At 41.7% G+C, this 14618-nt stretch overlaps 1 protein-coding gene across 1 annotated transcript; it reads left to right on the forward strand.

The window, feature by feature from the left end:
• Positions 1-8966: 8966 nt before the first annotated feature.
• LOC125552993 (shaggy-related protein kinase alpha) lies at positions 8967-14175 on the forward strand. Its single transcript, XM_048716713.1, has 13 exons — positions 8967-9183; positions 10436-10602; positions 10696-10788; positions 10872-10931; positions 11020-11292; positions 12031-12105; positions 12620-12676; positions 12790-12930; positions 13054-13104; positions 13184-13279; positions 13374-13457; positions 13541-13643; positions 13740-14175. Exons 2-13 carry the CDS (start codon positions 10492-10494, stop codon positions 13820-13822), a joined length of 1227 nt encoding a protein of 408 aa, XP_048572670.1. The 5' UTR covers positions 8967-9183; positions 10436-10491; the 3' UTR covers positions 13823-14175.
• Positions 14176-14618: the final 443 nt, after the last annotated feature.

A 14618-nucleotide genomic window follows, 5' to 3' on the forward strand; every position in this document is an offset into this window, starting at 1 on the left:
GATTCGTGCCAACCCAACAGACACTTTCGGAGATACCCGTAGTGTACCTTTATAGCCACCCAGTTACGTTGTGACGTTTGGCACACCCAAAGCACTCCTACGGTATCCGGGAGTTGCACAATCTCATGGTCTAAGGAAATGATACTTGACATTAGAAAAGCTTTAGCATACGAACTACACGATCTAGTGCTATGCTTAGGATTGGGTCTTGTCCATCACATCATTCTCCTAATGATGTGATCCCGTTATCAACGACATCCAATGTCCATGGTCAGGAAACCGTAACCATCTATTGATCAACGAGCTAGTCAACTAGAGGCTTACTAGGGACATGGTGTTGTCTATGTATCCACACATGTATCTGAGTTTCCTATCAATACAATTCTAGCATGGATAATAAACGATTATCATGAACAAGGAAATATAATAATAATCAATTTATTATTGCCTCTAGGGCATATTTCCAACATGTTCATCATTGAAAACTACTCCATCTCACGTGATGATCGGACATGGTTTAGTTGACATGGATCACGTGATCATTTAGATGACCCGGGGGATGTCTATATAAGTGGGAGTTCTTAAGTAATATGATTAATTGAACTTAAATTTATCATAAACTTAGTCCTGGTAGTATTTGCATATCTATGTTATAGATCAATAGCTTTCGATGTAGCTCCCCATTTATTTTTGATATGTTCCTAGAGAAAAACTAAGTTGAAAGATGATAGTAGCAATGATGCGTACTAGGTCCGTGATCTGAGGATTATCCTCATTGCTGCACAGAAGAATTATGTCCTTGATGCACTGCTAGGTGACAGAACTATTGCAGGAGCAGATGCAGACGTTATGAACATTTGACAAGCTTGGTATGATGACTACTTGATAGTTCAGTGCACCATGATTTACGGCTTAGAACCGGGACTTCAAAAATGTTTTGAATGCCATGGAGCATATGAGATGTTCCAAGAGCTGAAAATGATATTTCAGACTCATGCCCATGTTAAGAGGTACGAGACCTCTGACAAGTATTTTGCCTACAAGATGGAGGAGAATATCTCAACCAGTGAGCATGTGCTCAGAATGTCTGAGTACTACAATCGCTTGAATCAAGTGGAGTTAATCTTCCAAATAAGATAGTGATTGACAGAGTTCTCTTGTCACTATCACCAAGTTACTGGAACTTTGTGATGAACTATAATATGCAAGGGATGACGAAAATGATTCACCGAGCTCTTCGCGATGCTGAAATCGGTGAAAGTAGAAATCAAGAAAAGCATCAAGTGTTGATGGTTGACAATACTACTAGTTTCAAGTAAAAGTGCAAGGGAAAGAAAGGGAACTTCAAGAAGAATGGCAAGCAAGTTGCTACTCCCATGAAGAAGCCCAAAGCTAGACCAAGCCTGAAACTGAGTGCTTCTACTGCAAAGGAAATGGTCACTAGAAGCGGAACTGACCCAAATACTTGGCGGATAAGAAGGATGGCAAAGTGAACAAAAGTATATATGATATACATGTTATTCATGTGTACTTTACTAGTGTTCATAGTAGCCCCTGGGTATTTGATATTGGTTCAGTTGCTAAGATTAGTAACTTGAAACAGGAGTTACAAAATGAACAGAGACTAGTTGGCGAGGTGATGATGTGTGTTGGAAGTGATTCCAAGGTTGATAAGATCACCATCGCACACTCCCTTTACCTTCGCGATTAGTGTTGAACCTAAAATAAATGTTATTTGGTGTTTCCGTTGAGCATAATATGATTGGATCATGTTTATTGCAATAACTTATTCATTTAAGTCAAAGAATAATTGTTATTCTGTTTACATGAATAAAACCTTCTGTGGTCATACAACCAAGATGAATGGTTTATTGAATCTCGATCGTAGTGATACACATATTCATGATATTTATGCCAAAAGATGCAAAGTTGATAATGATAGTGCAACATACTAGTGGCACTGCCGTTTATGTCATATTGGTGTGAAGCGCATGAAGAAGCTCCATGCGGATGGACTTTTGGAATCACTTGATTATGAATCATTTGATGCTTGCGAACCATGCCTCATGGGCAAGATGACTAAGACTCCGTTCTCCAGAACAATGGAGTGAGCCACTGACTTATTGGAAATAATACATACCGATGTATGCGGTCCGATGAGTGTTGAGGCTCGCGGTGGGTATCATTATTTTTTGACCTTCACAGATGATTTGAGCAGATATCGGTATATCTACTTAATGAAACACAAGTCTGAAACATTTGAAAAGTTCAAAGAATTTCAGAGTGAAGTTGAGAATCATCGTAACAAGAAAATAAAGTTTCTACGATCAGATCATGGAGGCGAATATTTGAGTTACGAGTTTGGCCTTCATTTGAAACAATGTGAAATAGTTTCACAACTCACGCCACCTGGAGCACCACAGCGTAACGGTGTGTCCGAACGTCGTAACCGTACTTTATTAGATATGGTGCGATCTATCATGTCTCTTACCGATTTACCGCTATCGTTTTGGGGTTATGCATTAGAGACATCGCCATTCATGTTAAATAGGGCACCGTCTAAAAATCCGTTGAGACGACACCGTATGAACTGTGGTTTAGCAAGAAACCTAAGCTATCGTTTCTTAAAGTTTGGGTTGCGATGCTTATGTGAAAAAGTTTCAACCTAATAAGCTCAAACCCAAATCGGAGAAGTGCGTCTTCATAGGATACCCAAAAGAAACTGTTGGGTACACCTTCTATCACAGATTCGAAGGCAAGATCTTTGTTGCTAAGAGTGGATCCTTTCTGGAGAAGGAGTTTCTCTCGAAAGAAGTGAGTGGGAGGAAAATAGAACTTGATGAAGTAATTGCACCTTCTCTCGAATTGGAAAGTAGCTCATCACTGAAATCAGTTCCAGTGATGCCTACACCAATTAGTGAGGAAGTTAATGATGATGATCATGAAACTTCAGATCAAGTTACTACCGAACCTTGTAGGTCAACCAGAGTACGATCCGCACCAGAGTGGTTCGGTAATCCTGTTCTAGAAGTCATCTTACTAGACCATGATAAACCTACGAACTATGAGGAAGCGATGATGAGCCCAGATTCCGACAGATGGCTTGAGGCCCTGAAATCTGAGATAGAATCCATGTACCAGAACAAAGTGTGGACTTTGGTGGACTTGACCGATGATCGGCAAGCCATTGAGAATAAATGGATCTTCAAGAGGAAGACGGACGCTGATAGTAGTGTTACTATCAACAAAGCTCGACTTGTCGAAAAGGGTTTTTTGACAAGTTTAAGATGTTGACTACGATGAGATTTTCTCACTCGTACCAATGCTTAAAGTCTGTCTGAATCATGTTAGCAATTGCCACATTTTATGAAATCTGACAAATGGATATCAAAACTGCATTCCTTAATGGATTTATTAAAGAAGAGTTGTATATGATACAACCAGAAGGTTTTTTCAATCCTAAAGGTGCTAACAAAATGTGCAAGCTCCAGCGATCCATCTATGGACTAGTGCAAGCATCTTGGAGTTGGAATATATGCTTTAATAAGTTGATCAAAGCATATAGTTTTATACAGACTTGTGGTGAAGCCTGTATTTATAAGAAAGTGATTGGGCGCACTACAGCCTTTCTGATAAGTATATGTGAATGACATATTGTTGATCGGAAATGATGTAGAATTTTCCGGAAAGCAAAAAGGAGTGGTTGAAAGGAGTTTTTCAAAGAAAGACCTTAGTGAAGCTGCTTACATATTGGGCATCAAGATCTATAGATATAGATCAAGACGCTTGATAAGATTTTTTCAATGAGTACATACCTTGACAAGATTTTTGAAGTAGTTCAAAATGGAATAGTCAAAGAAGGAGTTCTTGCCTGTATTGCAAGGTGTAAAGTTGAGTAAGACTCAAAACACGACCACGACAGAAAATAGAAAGAGAATGAAAGTCATTCCCTATGCCTCAGCCATAGGTTCTATAAAGTATGCTATGTTGTGTACCAAACCTATTGTGTACCTTGCCATGAGTTTGGCAAGGGGGTACAATATTGATCCAAGAGTGGATCACTTGACAACAGTCAAAATTATCCTTAGAATACTACGGAGATATTTCTCGGTTATGGAGGTGATAAAGAGTTCGTCGTAAAGAATTACACCGATGCAAGCTTTTACACCGATCCGGATGACTCTAAGTCTCAATCTGGATACATAATGAAAGTGGGAGCAATTAGCTAGAGTAGCTCCATGCATAGCATTGTAGACATATAAAATTTGCAAAATACATACGGCTCTGAATGTGACAGACCCATTGACTAAGCTTCTCTCACAAGAAAAACATGATCACACCTTAGTACTCTTTGGGTGTTAATCACATAGCGATGTGAACTAGATTATTGACTCTAGTAAAAACCCTTTGGGTATTAGTCATATGGCGATGTGAACTAATCACATGGTGATGTGAACTATTGGTGTTAAATCACATGGCGATGTGAACTAGATTATTGACTCTAGTGCAAGTGGGAGACTGAAGAAATATGCCCTAGAGGCAATAATAAAGTTGTTATTTATATTTCCTTATATCATGATAAATGTTTATTATTCATACTAGAATTGTATTAACCGGAAACTTAGTACATGTGTGAATACATAGACAAAACAGAGTGTCCCTAGTATGCCTCTACTTGACTAGCTCGTTAATCAAAGATGGTTATGTTTCCTGACCATAGACATGTGTTGTCATTTGATGAACGAGATCACATCATTAGAGAATGATGTGATGGACAAGACCCATTTGTTAGCTTAGAATAATGACCGTTTAGTTTTATTGCTATTGCTTTCATCATGACTTATACATGTTCCTCTGACCATGAGATTATGCAACTCCCGAATACCGGAGGAACACCTTGTGTGCTATCAAACGTCACAATGTAACTGGGTGATTATAAAGATGCTCTACAGATGTCTCCGAAGGTGTTTGTTGGGTTGGCATAGATCGAGATTAGGATTTGCCACTCCGTGTATCGGAGAGGTATGTCTGGGCCCTCTCGGTAATGCACATCACTATAAGCCTTGCAAGCAATGTGACTAACGAGTTAGTTACGGGATGATGCATTACAGAACGAGTAAAGATACTTGCTGGTAACGAGATTGAACTAGGTATGAAGATACCGATGATCGAATCCCGGGCAAGTAACATACCGATGACAAAGGGAACAACGTTTGTTGTCATTAAGGTTCGACCGATAAAGATCTTCGTAGAATATGTAGGAACCAATATGGGCATCCAGGTTCCTCCATTGGTTATTGACCAGAGAAATGTCTCGGTCATGTCTACATAGTTCTCGAACCCGTAGGGTCTGCACGCTTAACGTTCGTTGACGATATAGTATTATATGAGTTATGTATGTTGGTGACCGAATGTTGTTCGGAGTTTCGAGTAAGATCACGGACCTGATGGGGAACTCCAGAATGGTCCGGAGATAAAGATTGATATATGGGATAATGGTGTTTGGTCTCCGGAAGGGTTCCGAAATTCACCGGAAGGGGTTCTGGATGTTTCCCGAAATGTTTGGGTACGAGAACACCTTATTTGGACCAAAGGGGAAAGCCCACAAGGTTTTTGGAAAGCGCAAAAAGAAGTTTTGCAGAGTCCAGGGGCTAGACGCCAGGGACCCCGGCGTCTGGTCCAGACGCCGGGAACCCTGACGCCTGGCCCTGAAGTCCGAGAAGGACTCTTGCCTTTCGGTTGAAACCAACTTTGTGAAGACTTTTACTCCAAGTTTCGACCCTAAGGATCAACATATAAATAGAGGGGCAAGGCTAGCACCCAAGACACATCAAGAAACACCAAGCCGTGTGCCGGCAACCCCGTCCCCTCTAGTTTATCCTCTGTCATAGTTTTCTTAGTGCTTAGGCGAAGCCCTGCGGAGATTGTTCTTCACCAACACTGTCACCACGCTGTCGTGCTGCCGAAATTCATCTACTACTTTGCCCCTTTTGCTGGATGAAGAAGGCGAGGACATCATCGAGCTGAACGCGGAGGTTTCATATGTTCGGTACTTGACCGGGACGGATCGTGAAGGTGTACGACTACATCAACCGCGTTGATAAACGCTTCCGCTTTCGGTCTACGAGGGTACGTAGACACTGTCTTCCCTCTCGCTGCTATACATATCCTAGATAGATCTTGCGTGATCATAGGAAAATTTTTGAAATACCGTGTTCCTCAACAATACTATTGACACAAACAACAAATAGTTATAGAGAACATTCTAAAAGGTCCATTCAACTTTGCAAATGCACACTGACGTTGAAGGCGAGTGGCAACTTGAACGTATTCCTACTCACCTAGCTCCACCTCCAGCCCACATATGCTAGAAGGGATAATTGTCATTCTTCTCTTCCTCGTCCTTCCCCACATCTTCTACTCTTAGCCTCTTCATCAAGACGTTTCATTAGCGCCATCTAGCACCAGGTCAACATTAGTGTGTTCGTCGTTGACATCTTATCTTCTTCTTTCTCATTCCTCGCCAATTTTAGTTCTCGTTCCTACTTATTTTTTAAAATACTCTTTCTTTCTTCTTTCGTCTTATTATTTCGAACAATCTTCCTTTCTCCAACACCATGGACCACTTTTGGAACACTCTTCCTTTCTACTATAGCATAAACCAACTGGTCAATGTTGTGTCATGTTGTCCTCACCCGCGAAAAATTTGGCAATGGTCAGCGTGTGGATATCCTGCAGAGCATAGTCGTCATCCATCTTGGTGAACGCTCAGTCACCCATGTCGCAAGCGCATGGTGGCCGTTAAAGTTTTTAATTTTGGATCATTTCAAACCTAATCGAAATATGCAATATTTTGGAAATTTTGCATATTTCGGAGATTGTATTGGATTTTGAGATTTCAAATATCACTTAATTTTAATTACTTCTAACATAATTTAATTTAACTTTGAAATCAGTTTGAATTTACCTCAAAAATTAGGGGTTAAAAATATTTTGGACACCATTGAAATATGTGAAATTTCGAAAATTTCACTGAAATATGCGCTCCATGTTGGCAAGCGGTGCTCGGTCATGTCGCTGAGAGCCTGTTTATCGTCCTTGCACACGAGGGCTTTCAAAATGATTCGGCGCGGTTAACTGCTTGTTGATTTAATTAAGTACACAAATAATTAGTCGCCTACCTAATTCTTCACATGCCTAATTAACTATCAACCAAATCAATTATCTATCTGACTGATTGGAAAAAAAATTCCCTGCTTCTAATTATCTTTAGGCATAAATAATTGTCTACCTAATTAATTAATTGCATTAATGACTCGATTTCCAAATTGATTCAGTGTGAAAAATTTCCTATTTAAATTAACCTAATGAATTGCATACGTAATTAAATGTCTAGCTAACTATTGTATTAATAGTTTGACTTCCAAATTGATTCAGTGCTCGATTTTCAAAAAAAAATCTCATGAATGACTGCTACGAATGACGACGACTTCTACCAAGTATCGTAAGACACATTTCCTTAACGAATTTCTTGACATTTGAACAGCCACATTTGATTTGAGAATATAGCATGTCTGGGTCTCTACATGGCTGACAAGAAATATAATATAACCGCGTCCATGAACGTCTGTACGTGGCGGCTCGGTGACCCACCTTCCGCCACAGTCGTCCTCGATGCCATGATCCACGTCCTGGCATTCTCGAGCATCACAACAGTGTTAGGCCCGGCCACGACGTCTTCCATGGTGTCGCGCACGGCGTCCCTTCGCTGGGGCTCGCGGATTCGTACGCCCATAAGGAAAAAGATAAATTATTTTTGTTGTATTAGAAAACTTGTGATTGTCAATAGAGATAATGATAATAATAAATGGCATTGCGTGCGGGATTAGGAATTTGGTGTGGAGGAATATCTTATTTTGTATTGTTAGGTTATCAAGAAAAATCTTATGTGCGTCTTTTATGAAATTGATATCATATATGGTGCGACTTCTAATTTTTTAATTACTTATCATTTATGTGATTGAATTGAATCAGCATCTGCCAAACAAAACACGAAACAAGATCCCACGTAATGGGATTTGGGTTTTTAATGGAAGAGAGAGAAAAATCGATGGGAGGGGGTGGTGGGAGGTGAGACGTAAAAACCAGACAAAAACAAACTGTACAAGACTACCAACTCCCTCTCTAGGAGTAGAGATACACATACACATATATGTAAGGTTTCCATTTCACCGTGTTCTTCATTCAACCTGTATATACATTCTTCCCTTCCCTTCTCATGTTTGATTTTTTTCCTTGCATCTGTGGTTTTTCTCCCATCGGCTTTTATTAACTTACCAAATAAAATAATATTTTCTTTGATAAATCAATAAATTCATACCAAATAAGTAATTATAATAAGATGGCAGATAAATCATGACCATTCCATACAAAATCTTTTAAAGATTTTAATACTAGAATGTACTGATACACACTAGAATGTATTATTTTCATCAAGGCACATAATTATGCACTAGTTAGATAAAATTACCCTTCTCTAATTTGTAGATTAGCGATAAGTAAATCATTTAGGTTAGGAAAGGAAGAGATACACACAATCAGGAGAAAGATAGTTTCCTTTTTTTCTCTACAAGGAGAGATACATGCAATCGGCGGAGAGATACTTTTTTTTCTTCTGAAGGGCCAAGATCGGAATTACGAGGAATTAGAACAAATGCACCTTACATTGTGTAATTTTATAAAAAAACAAATACACCTTATATATATAAAAAGGGAGAATGTTTAAACCCCACGACACATAGGCAATTATCTACTTCAATAAAGAAAAACGGCAGAGCGGGCAATCCGAGGGCTGGCCAGACGACCGATCCATGCACCTGGCCGGTCAGCCGGCGCCCAGCTCTTGGCATGAGAAGGCTATTTTGGGAACTCCATTTCCTTTTCCCCGTGCCTTCTCCCCACCCCACCCCACCCCACCCCACCGGCCCACGCCGACCACCACAGCGACGCGACCCCCGCACCCGCACCCGCTGCTGCGACTGGACTGGACTGGAGTGGAGCGCACTCCAGTGGAGGCGACCCCGAGGCAGCTGCGGACCAGGCCCTCCGATCCGCCCCGCCCGCGCCCGCCGCAGCCCTATGTTCCGGCCGTCCACCGGAGCGCCTCGCCGCCGCAGCAACCCGGTACGTACGCGCCCCGAACCAGGCCTCTCTGCCGCTGGAATCCGCGAGGGGCGGCCAGATCCGCGGGGGATCGGCGCTCGAATTTCGCCTGGGGCCGGTCCGTCGGTGGGTCTTGGGCGGGGGACAGGCGCGATCGCTGCGGCGGAGCGGCATTGGGTCCCCGGGCCATGCCATGGGGACGGGGGGAGGCGCGTGTTCCCGAGCATTCAGTTGAAGCTCCGATTTTTACTGCCCAAACCTGTTGCAGACACACATACATCTCCAGTTCTCTGCACTCGTTTCGGTTTCCCAGTTCGATAGGGAAACGTCTGTTCTCCCCTTTCCTCCCCTGCTCTTTTGGTAACGGGGGAGCTAATTCTGAAATTAGAGGAGGGCGTAGTTAATTACCAGGAGTTACCATGGGTCATGGTTAGCATATACATTGCCGATCTTGCTTTGTTGCGTTTCTACATGAGGGGGAAAAACAGGTTTTTCTATCAGTCATCATCATCCTCTGTCGCTCCTTGAGTTTCTTGATTTGGGGAAAGTCACCAGGCGAACGCATCAGGTGCTGTTCGTTCACATGGAAATTGATGTGAATCCTTTTAACTGCTGACAAGGAAGGGTCTCTGCCGATTTAAATCCTAGCAGCTAATTCTCTTGTGCTGTGGAACCTGGGAGCTGGTCCTAGTAATCTTTGCGCGAGTGCTGTGTATTCAGATTGTTGATGAACCCTTAGTGTCCATTCGGATTCTTCTGTCTAAGCTGTCTGATTATTTTCCTCCATTGTCAAGTAACTTTATTTTGTTTGTTGTGATCCAGTAATTTTGTTGTTGTCCACCATTCAACCCAGTGTTTCGTTGCATTATTTTTATTTTATTTGTCGCAGATGTACGATTTCAGCTGAAATCTGTGATTTTTCTTGCACATATTCATGTTGTAGTGCGGCCAGATTGTTTATTGTGTTACTTTGCTCTTAATTGTTTATATGCAGAAGTAGCTGTGTGTGTTTATCCCACTCCACATGAAGTTTTCTTGGTCCATGAATTACCCTGGTAGTATCTACATGTCATTATACAACCATTCACTGAAGTGTTTTTGTTGCGCATCGGCAACCTTGCTTTCCTTCTGCTACTAGTTAGTTTGCACTCCTGGTGGTTGGAGATCTATTGATTTTCATGTCAGATATGCACACCACTGATTCATGGGCCTTCTGCTGACAGATTTGCAATACCGACTTAAGTTCCTTACTTCTGCTGCTTTAATGTTGCAGGTAATAACATGTTCAGTGCTCTGAAGGTTTCAGAGTCATAATTCCGAATCAGCTCAATGACCTCATTTGGTGTCGCACCGGCATCTGGGCTGAGAGATGCTGGTGGTAGTAGTGAAGTGGATAAGTTGCCGGATGAAATTAGTAATATGAGAATAAGTGACGAAAAGGTATGATCATATGTTGTTATAACCTTCCTGTTTACAATGTTAAGTCAGATTTGCTGGGAATTTACACTCGTTCTAATTTGTTCACTGTCGCAGGAAGTAGAGGCAACAATCATCAATGGGAATGGAACAGAAGCTGGTCATATTATAGTCACGACTATCGGAGGCAGAGATGGCCAAAGGAAGCAGGTAGAGATGCAGCTTAATCATTGCTTACTTGACTTAACGTGTCTAAAGCTTCTGATACTTGCATTCAATTTTGTGAATGGCAGACAATAAGTTACATGGCTGAACGTGTCATTGGTCAAGGATCATTTGGTGTTGTGTTCCAGGTATGTTTGCAAGGGCATTTAGAACTGCTGCTTGTTGACTTTTTTTGTATCAACACATAACCACACAACTTTACATCTGGCTTGGCAGGCAAAATGTTTGGAGACAAGTGAGACAGTAGCTATCAAGAAGGTTCTTCAGGATAAGAGATACAAGAACCGTGAGTTGCAAATGATGCGTCTACTTGACCATCCAAATGTCGTCTCTCTCAAACACTGCTTCTTCTCAACCACTGAAAAGGATGAACTCTTTCTGAATCTTGTGCTTGAGTATGTTCCTGAGACAGTCCACCGTGTCATCAGACACTACAACAAGATGAACCAACGCATGCCACTGATATATGTGAAGCTATATACTTATCAGGTAACCATTATCTTCAGTGTTAGATTTCCTTTAGCTTGATGTGTGGTGCTGCCTTACTGATGCAACTCGACAAGCAAATAACTACTTTATTAAATTGCGCATACTGTTTGCAAGCAAGTAGCTTCTGTATTAAAATGATTTTGATATACTCCCTCCATTCCTTCATAATCATACCCAGCATGTTACTTTTTCTCATTTTTCCCATATTACCCAGCGTGTTAGAATCTGAACCAATGCATGCGCACATGTATTCTTTGATTGGAGAGCAAAGCGGCCCAAACCAATGCATGCACTGTAATTTGTTTTCCTTGGTATGTATGCTGAATCTTAGACGATGGGTAATTTAGGAATCGTGGGAGTAGTTTATTGTCTCAGATTATGGATCCTATTTTGCATTTTTTGGCTTACCTGGTGAATTTGACAAAAAAAAAGGTGGGATACTGCCTACTGCTTTTGTACGCAGATTTTTTATCCATTCTGATTGATTAGTTTCCATTCTACAGTCTGAATTGCGCTTCCAATATGTCAAACTCTGTACATAGTTCAAGTGGACCTGGCTTTACTTTTCTACAAACATACTACCTCCGTTCCAAAATATAAGACGTTTTTGCAGAATTGCAAAAACTTCTTATATTTTGGGGCAGAGATAGTATATGAATACCTTTATTTCAATATTAGTTCTCCAGACTCCAGCCCGGTTACTTTGGATAATTTCCTTATACGTGTTTACTTTGACAGATTTGTAGGGCACTGGCTTATATCCATCGCACCGTTGGTGTTTGCCACAGGGACATAAAACCACAGAATCTTCTGGTAAGTTGAAGACATCATTTGCTTACAGTGAACTTTTTGAGTGGTTCCATACAGGCTATAAATTATTCCATCTTCTGCAAAAAGGTAGCTGGTGTTTGGACTTTCCCGTTCCCCTTGCATTGCGAAATACCAAAGATCAATGTCTGGTACATCTGGGTTGTCTTATATTTACTAATCCCACACTGCTCTTCACAGTAGTTAACTAGTCACTGTGATTTCATTTATGATGTGGTTTATCGTTCATTTGAAAGTTCAGGATTAGGTCTAAAACACAAAAGAAAATCTTACCATCTTAATTTTGTAAGTATGCAACCATTAGACGATATATGCTTCAGATGTGCTGACTAGTGACTAGTGCTTCTGGTCAAAGCTAACATTCGAACACAATCCACAATCTTCGAAGATAATGTCGAGCGTCTTAGGCACCTTGATGTATCCGAGGCATTATTTGCAATGTACATCATCAGCTTCTCATGCCTCCCTTTGGATTCACAATTTTGCTTCTATGTACTAGGTTAACCCACACACTCATCAGCTGAAGATCTGTGATTTCGGAAGTGCAAAAGTTCTGGTATGTACCATTGTACCTTGACCATCCTTGATACTATTGTATTCAGCCTTCTTGATATTGTTGTATTTGAGCTTTAGGATATGCTGTTTAGCATTTTACACATTCTTCTACAGGTGAAAGGCGAACCCAATATATCATACATCTGCTCTAGGTACTATAGGGCACCGGAGCTTATTTTTGGTGCTACTGAGTACACGACAGCAATCGACATCTGGTCTGCTGGATGTGTTCTTGCTGAACTTCTGACAGGACAGGTGAACTTGAAAAATCAGCAGTCCTAATTGTTTTCTTTCTCTTATAAAGAAACGTTGAATAAAAAAAAAGTGTTTGTCGAGGAGAAATTATGAAGCTCACATTTATATCTCTCTGATTAACAGCCTCTGTTTCCCGGTGAAAGTGGAGTTGATCAACTTGTTGAGATTATCAAGGTGATTCTACTGCTTAATCTTGCTATCTATTCATACTGGTGTAAGCCATTCATTCTCAAGTTTGTGATGGTCGTTGCAGATTCTGGGCACACCTACAAGGGAAGAAATCAAATGTATGAACCCGAACTACACAGAATTCAAGTTTCCCCAAATCAAGGCCCATCCATGGCATAAAGTACGATGGCTCTCTGAATGGAACCTTGGTGCTTCCAAGTTATTGTAGGGTAGAATTTTGGTGGTGATATATGACAATTTTACCTTAACTGCAGGTGTTCCACAAGCGAATGCCACCTGAAGCAGTGGACCTGGTTTCCAGGCTTCTTCAGTACTCACCGCACCTTCGGTCCTCAGCTGTGAGCACATACATAGCCCGCAGTTTCCATACATGCAGAACACAGTTGTGTAATTCTAACACTGCACTTCGATGTTCATGCAGCTGGATGCTCTGATCCATCCATTCTTCGATGAGCTCCGTGACCCAAACACCCGCCTCCCCAACGGCCGGTTCCTTCCTCCCCTCTTCAACTTCAAGCCCCACGGTAAGCACACGACACACATCGGTCAGCCGTGTTACGGAATCACCGACGTCGACTGATCACGTGGTTTCTTACCGTTTCATCTTTTGCGCTCGGCAGAGCTGAAGGGGCTTCCGATGGAGATCGCGGCGAAGCTGGTCCCGGAGCACGCGAGGAGCCAATGCCCGTTCCTAGGGCTGTAGGATCTGGCCTGCTGGCTACATGTGCGAAAAGGTGCTGTCTGCCATGCTAGCGAATAGCGCTCCTACCTAGAGGGAGGACTAGGCGTCGGAACAAGTGAACATGATCCATGTGGGTGGTGTCTGTACTGTTGCTTTGGACGGTTTGCGTGTGGTCTTGAACTGCCGGGACAAAGAGTCGGAGAAAACGACTAAGTGAGGATTGCAGTAGCAGAAGTGGCTGTGTACGCTTTGATTGATGAATTCCGTTGTAGATGGTGGTGGTGCCATCGACTCTTGTCCGAGTTAGGATGGGCGTCAAAGACTTATGAGATAGCATGAAAAATTTCTACAAAACCGACAAGTAATTGCGTTTATCATATCGTCAAATGTGATCGGCATGCCTGGAAGAAATTTTTTTACTGCAGATGAGGCAGCCATATACTCCCTCCGTCCTGAATGTTACTTGTCATAGAAATACTTGTCATAGAAATGGATAAAAATGAATTTATCTAGAACTAAAATGCAAATAGATACGTTCATTTCTGCGACAAGTAATTTCGGACGGAGGGAGAGGGGGTACATTTCTCTTGGAACATTTGCCGTAGGCCCTAGCAACAGGCTACTCATGTGCGCAGATGAGAACACACGGAGGGCGCCACCGTGTATCTGGCTGGTTGATTGCCTAGTCAAGAGTGATTGCCCAGTACAAAGCTCTTCTGGCGCCAATAATTGACCTCAATGTTACCAATTGCTTATGATTCGTCGAAAAATGGGTACAGTTCGGTCACAGACTAGATGCCAAAGATGGTTGAAGGTC

The sequence above is a fragment of the Triticum urartu genome, chromosome 4 (assembly GCF_003073215.2).
Source record: "Triticum urartu cultivar G1812 chromosome 4, Tu2.1, whole genome shotgun sequence".
In the NCBI taxonomy this organism is placed as follows: Eukaryota; Viridiplantae; Streptophyta; class Magnoliopsida; order Poales; family Poaceae; genus Triticum; species Triticum urartu.